The sequence below is a fragment of the Lycium ferocissimum genome, chromosome 9 (assembly GCF_029784015.1).
Source record: "Lycium ferocissimum isolate CSIRO_LF1 chromosome 9, AGI_CSIRO_Lferr_CH_V1, whole genome shotgun sequence".
NCBI lineage: Eukaryota > Viridiplantae > Streptophyta > Magnoliopsida > Solanales > Solanaceae > Lycium > Lycium ferocissimum.
Window position 1 is genome coordinate 18,157,267 of NC_081350.1, and position 6,946 is coordinate 18,164,212.

General features: G+C 31.4%; 1 protein-coding gene across 2 annotated transcripts; it reads left to right on the plus strand.

Annotated features, from left to right (window-relative positions):
- The first annotated feature begins 4,132 nt into the window (after nt 1–4,132).
- LOC132029773 (probable WRKY transcription factor 40) lies at nt 4,133–6,760 on the plus strand. 2 transcript variants are annotated; one of them, XM_059419124.1, is made up of 4 exons: nt 4,133–4,358; nt 4,675–4,983; nt 5,953–6,069; nt 6,249–6,760. In XM_059419124.1, exons 1-4 carry the CDS (start codon nt 4,272–4,274, stop codon nt 6,525–6,527), a joined length of 792 nt encoding a protein of 263 aa, XP_059275107.1. In that variant the 5' UTR covers nt 4,133–4,271; the 3' UTR covers nt 6,528–6,760. The 2 variants fall into 2 exon arrangements, with proteins under 2 accessions (XP_059275107.1, XP_059275108.1); XM_059419125.1 differs by having other exon boundaries at nt 4,211–4,358; nt 4,656–4,983.
- Nucleotides 6,761–6,946: the final 186 nt, after the last annotated feature.

A 6,946-nucleotide genomic window follows, 5' to 3' on the forward strand; every position in this document is an offset into this window, starting at 1 on the left:
TCGGCCACATGCAAAGCTTTCTTACATCATGATGAAGCCTTATGACAAGCTAGAAAAATGCAACTTAGAGCCTGGTGAGTATGGGTTGTACCCAATTTTTTTTTTTGTTGCTAATCTTTCGTCGTTTATGGAGGTTTTAGACTCGAGGACGAGTCTTTATCAACAAGAGGAGAATGATGAAAGAGCGAGTAGACCAAGAAATCCAAGAAAACCAAGAAGAACAGATTGAAATTCAAGAGCAAGAAAGTCCAAGAAGCTCAAGTTTGAAGATCAATTTCTTTCAAGAATGGGAATTCTTGTTTGTTGCATCCTTTTCTAAATAGGTTTCTTGTTTCTTGATTTATATTATAGTAGGATTTAAGTTTCTATCATTAGTAGGATGTTTATCCTAGTTCTAGTAGGATTTTAGTTTTCTTTATTCTTTTCCTTGTAGAATCGCGATTTTACTTTCCTTGATTTTAGCTATTTCTTTTTTAGAGTAGAATAGAGATTTGTAGTCATCAAAGAAGAGACTCTAGGCCTATATAAAGGATTCTTATGCTTAGTTAAACACTATTCACATTTTTGGCTTTAACCATAGTGTGCAATAGAGTTCTCTATTTGGTCTTCTTTATTCTTATTTTGGTTCCAAACAAGGTGGTGATAGTCTTTATCTTGTTTTCAATTGCGTGTGGTGTTTCTTTATCACGTTTATTGATTTCAAGTGGTGACTTACGAACTTTCTTGGTTCTTGAGTGATCAAGAACACTTTTCTTGATTAAGAATTCGTTTTTTTCACAACCAGAATTCTGAATTTCTTTCTATCGCTTCACTCTCGATATTTACTTGTTTTCAATGAGTAAATAGTTATTCCCATAGTTTAGCTTGCCATCTTTCACCTCGTCTTGGAATCACCTAATTCCAAGACCCATAGCCCGAGTTATGTCCGTTTTTTGAATTCTGCCCATCAAATCGCTTCAAGATCAAGATCCTGGTTGATTGGTTCTTTGTTAACTCGAAGAATCACATCAAAAGTGCTCTCGGATAGGGAATCGAAAACGTTGGGGTTCTACCTAAAGTTCAAGGTAATGATTTTCTACACTAGTCTTGATTTTATACTTAAATTTGGTATGATTTGAACTATGAAATATTGAGTTTTTCATAGTCTTTTTTGGTAATTATATTTAGGACCAAGATTCGAAAAGAGAAAATTCAGCAATTAGAGTAGCACTCTAAGTTAAATTTGAATTTTGAACATAGATTTGTAATTCTTAGCTAATGAATAACCCGATTATGAAATTTGTTTCAAAATCTGGATCGTTAACCCGAGAATTGACTTTTCCTAGACTTCAACTTTGAAGCGGCCTAACTTACGGGACCTGGTCTAATACGTGTCATTGACCCTGATAATGTATATTTTGCAAAAATTGAGAGTCGTTGTGGCAAGGAATCTCGCGAGAATTGAGGATACAATTTTAGGTCAAGTTTGAACAAGAGATAAGCAGATTTTAACTTCTTGGTATACTTGACCATTTTCATAAGAGGCATGTGTATATAAGTTTCTTGATGCATTTAAAGTATTTAATTTATGTATAGGAAAGTATGAGCTAGCTAGATGAGTTAATTTTAAAGTATTGCGGTTGAGGTGAGTCAAGAAGTTGACTCTCGCGTTCGCGGTTAACGGGTCGGAATCATGGAGAATTAATATCATTGACCAGTCAAACCATCAGCCTTCTTCTCGATCACAGCGTTTGGTCTCGCGATTGCGATGCACTAAATTCTAGCAATAATCATCAACACCATTCTTAGTTTCAAGTGTGCTGAAATATCCTCGAGCTATTTGGATCCCAAATTGAACATAGATTTGTAATTCTTAGCTAATGAATAACCTGATTATGAAATTTGTTTCAAAATCTGGATCGTTAACCCGAGAATTGACTTTTCCTAGACTTCAACTTTGAAGCGGACTAAATTACGGGACCTGGTCTAATATGTGTCATTGACCCTGATAATGCATATTTTGCAAAAATTGAGAGTCGTTGTGGCAAGGGATCTCGCGAGGATTGAGGATACAATTTTAGGTCAAGTTTGAACAAGAGGTAAGCGGATTTTAACTTCTTGGTATACTTGACCATTTTCATAAGAGGCATGTGTATATAAGTTGCTTGATGCATTTAAAGTATCTAATGTATGTATAGGAAAGTATGAGCTAGCTAGATGAGTTAATTTTAAAGTATTGCGGTTGAGATGAGTCAAGATGTTGACTCTCGCGTTCGCGGTTAACGGGTCGGAATCATGGAGAATTAATATCATTGACCAGTCAAACCATCAGCCTTCTTCTCAATCATAGTGTTTGGTCTCGCGATTGCGATGCACTAAATACTAGCAATAATCATCAACACCATTCTTAGTTTCAAGTGTGCTGAAATATCCTCGAGCTATTTGGATCCCAAATTGAACATACCAACAAGTCCCAAATCCCAAAGTATGATACAAACTTATAGGAATCCGAGAGACAAAATATATTATAACTATATATAAGGGAGGATCTATGATTTTTGTAGTCCTGACAATCTCAAAACTTTCATTTTTACTCCTATTTTGGTCTTTATTTACATAGTTATCTATATGTAATTTAGTAAATTTTGAAAAGTTTGTTGGCAATTATAACCCAAAAAAGCAACAAATGTGGAGGACACTTGCAACTATCAACAATAATTTCCAAAAGTTAAGGGCCCCATGTATCCTCATTTATATAAGTTAATTTTTATATACTATAAAAAAACCATATAAAATTGATAATATTTAATTAAGGATAATTTAGTGAAAAGACTTTTTAATTTCTAGGTATGAGTGATTATTAGAGCCAATTTTTTGGCCAACTAAAGCATTTATTAGGTTTTACATTACATTTAAACATGCCCTACGTCATATGTTCCTCTCCATATGCTTCTCTCTATTAAACATCCAACATTTTACTTCTTTAGTGATAGCATATGTGCTTACAAATACAGAAAGTAAAAAATTATTGAATGACATTATTTAATGTTGAAAATGAAGGTAGAGTTATCAGTCAAGATTAGATTATCTTTAAGATTTCTTGTTTTATTAACCATGAATTAATTTTTTTTAAGCATAAAGCATATATGAATAATTAAATTGATTCTTGAGGTTCACTATGAATTTAGTTATTTATTGAATTTCGTCTAAGACTAAGGTTAAAAAATACATTTGACTAGCATAAAGCGTTCACACATAAAATAATGAGTGAAAAATGAATAAATATCAAAAGAAATCTATTTCTGTCTATAAATAACAATCGCATACTCACAATCACAAATTCATAAAAATCCAAAATTAATTTCTAATTTATGATCTTCGATGAGTTGTAATTATCATACTTTATCATGTTCGTTTATAGAGTATCAAATTACTTGTGCCCTTCTGGTATTTGCAAATTTTGCTACCAAACTTATTTTCTCATAAATATTTTTTTTTTAAAACTATCCAATTATATGACGAACAAACTTTAATAATTATGAAAATTTATAAATAAAATATGATTAACCTGTAATTACATTAGATTAATTATGTACTAAAAAAAGTGACACAATTTTATACTTATTTGATAAAACTTGCACTTTATTTTTATATTTTGAGTTAAGCCCGGGCCTCCGACAACTAGTTATACAAATATTAGGAGTTAATATTGAATTTTTAAGAGTTTTAAAGTAGTTCCAAAGTTTTTTTAAAGTCTAAATTAGCCCTAGCTCACTTAATAGGATATTTTCTACTAAATAAACGAAAAAACAAAAAACAAAAAAAGGAGAAGGAAAAAGGAAGGGTTAGATTCTTAAATAGATACTTACACGATACTATTGGTTAAAAGCTCTGAAGCTCGTTTAGTGAAATGATAAAAAGGGGAACATTTAGAAAGGAAAAAAAAAAAAAAGTTTTGGAGTACTGAAGCAATTCTTGATCAATTAACATGAAAATTGACCAAAGACTAGAATCTAGACTTTCTTGAAAGTACTATTTACTTTCACCCCGTCTTTCTAAATGGCCACCTCGATAGTGAAGTCTTTTAATACGCAACTACTACTAATATTATATAGATCCTCAATTTCCTCGCACTTTCTCTTCCATCACAGGACCAAAAATTCAATTAAACTGTTTCCACTTTCTCACTTTATAAATACCATCTTACCCAGTTTGTCTCTTCATTCCTTTCATAGAAAAAACTGATAAATCAAAGAAAAGTAAAAGAGAGAAGAAAATTAAAATTAGATTCCATGGACCCAAGTTTGGGAAACAAGTCTTTTACTATTGACCTTAACACAAACCCCTCATTGCACAACATCAATAGAAGTCCGGTAACGGTAAGTAGATCTATATTTCAGTTCCTTCATAAATATGAATATTTTTATATTCTTCTTCTTCTTATTATTATTATTATTTATTTATTTATTGTTACGATTATCTTGAAAATAAGGCAGATTATCAGCTACAATAGTTAATGATAACCTCATAATGTAAAGTTACACTTGTTCGTGTATACAAGTTATCAGTTGAACTCTATGTTTATTACTGTTGTTGTTGCTGCAACACATATTTTGCTTAGCTTTATAATAAACTCTATTTAGATAACTTACTTTTTCTTTGGATGTATTTTAAAGTACAATTTGATATATGCAGCATGAGATATTGGATGAAGAATTGATTGGGATGAGAAATGAAAACAAGAAGCTAACAACAATGCTAACAACTTTGTGTGAGAACTACAACACCTTGCAAGCTCACCTACTTGAGTTGCTGCAAAATAACTCCACTCATGAAGAGGACAATTCCAAATTATTATCATCAAGAAAAAGAATGGCTGAAGATGTGTGTTGTGTGAATAATTCAGACATCAATATTGAAGAAGCGTCACCAAAGAGGCCAAGGGAAATTACTACCAATATTTCAACTGTTTGTGTTAAAGCTGCTACTTCCGATCAAACCTCAGTAAGTCAACAATTTTGAATATATTTTCAAATCTTAAAGAGATAAGCCTTTAGATGTTGATCTAAAGGTCAAAGGGGCATCTCAAAAGATCAACAATCCTTAGTGTAAATTTAGATGATTTCTCAGGTCACTCAACTAATAGTTATTATCTCAAAAAGTTACTTTCTTTGGGGAAAATTTTTGGAATCAAGAAGCTTTCTGAAATAAGGACTATCTATTAAATGATCATCTGAGAAATTAACCCAACAAATTTACCGGTGATAATTAACTTCTCATATACTTTGCCGTATATTTTATGTTACACATTAACCTTTTCTCATATACTCTGCCGTATTATTTTATGTTACACCATTTTGAGCCATGATTTAGATCCTAACATAAATAGGATGAGGGAGTAACATGCTTTTACAATTGCAAGACTATCACATAAATATAGATTATTGGTGTAATAAATACAGACGGATTCAGAATTTAAAGTTTTTGGATTCCTACATCGATCCCAAGTTAATCTGACTTCCTCCGTCCCATAATAGTTGTTCACATTCTCAAATACTTATCCATTTATAAAATCAAGATAGAATTAATTAAATTTTTTCTATTTTGTCCTTAACATTAATTATTTTTTAAAGTAAACAATATTGATTAGAGTGCAATTAATTAGAGAGAGATAAGGGTAATGTAGTAAAAATACACTTTTATTTATGAATTCTTAAAGGGCGTGTAATTAAAGAATAAAGTGGACAAATAATATAGTATAGAGGGACTATATACTAATAACTGGTCTCACTGTAAAAAAAATTATAAATATTTTGTAGATTTCTTAATATAGGCATGAGCAAATGCTACTGGGTAAATCTGCCCCTGATAACAAATTTCAAGTATAAAACTCCATTAATATCTCTTTATTTTGTGTTGTTTTTTCTTAGTATCGTTCATTATTTTTACCTTTTTTCTTGCTTTGGTTTATAGGTGGTGAAAGATGGATATCACTGGAGAAAATATGGTCAAAAAGTGACAAGAGATAACCCTTTTCCTAGAGCCTATTATAAGTGTTCTTTTGCACCGACATGCCCAGTCAAGAAGAAGGTCAGCTCATACATCCCTCTTCTTTAACTATATATTAACGATGTTTTGGAAAACATTGTGTTTACTTTAATGGTTACTGTTCCATGCACATGAATATAAGATCAATCGTAAAAGAGCTCCTATGCTAAAAATGTAGCTTATATTAGTTTGCTTTTTACTAAATGAAACTCAATTTATAGGTACAAAGAAGTGTTAAAGATCCATCAGTTTTAGTAGCTACATATGAGGGGGAGCACAACCACCTTCGGCCATCTCAAGCTGAAGAAACAGTGTCATTAATTAATCAAGATGTTACAACAGATCCTAAATTTTTGAAAAAATTCATGGAAGACATTGACACAAATTCACTACAACAACAGTTAGTCAAACAAATGACATCTTCCTTGACCAAGAACCCTACTTTCACAGCTGCAGTTGCTGCAGCCATCTCTGGAGATTTTCTTGGGAATCTGATTTAGCTTTCAAATGATGCAAAATTGCAGTTTTTCAAATGGTTTCTGTTTTTTATAGAGATTTGTTGAGAGGATGTAATGGTGATTGTACTATTGGAGGAATTAGTTAATAAATTTACATATTAGTTGTCGTTGATAGTTACTTACTGAGGTTTAGTCGAACTATATTTTAGTGTATATAAGAATCACGTATATATTTTGAGCAGTTAATGCATAAGATATTTTCTTTGATTCTCATTTTATTCTTTTACTCAGTAAACTTTCTTTTCTTTCTTAACCAATTCTAAGAATTAACATGGTATCAGAGCCAATTTCCTTTTGAATTAAGCTTGAATTTTGTCGAAGTACCTCATTAGTCTTGTATGAGGAGTTCAGATTAGTTATTTTCCTTTTCAATCTCAATTCATTTTCCATTGTGAGTTTCA

Excerpts from the sequence above, each read along its gene's own strand:
- LOC132029773 (XM_059419124.1), top strand. The coding sequence starts at position 4,272 with ATGGACCCAAGTTTGGGAAACAAGTCTTTTACTATTGACCTTAACACA. Across the intron at positions 4,984-5,952 it reads CTACTTCCGATCAAACCTCA|GTGGTGAAAGATGGATATCA; the intron begins GTAAGTCAACAA and ends TTTGGTTTATAG. Across the intron at positions 6,070-6,248 it reads CATGCCCAGTCAAGAAGAAG|GTACAAAGAAGTGTTAAAGA; the intron begins GTCAGCTCATAC and ends CTCAATTTATAG.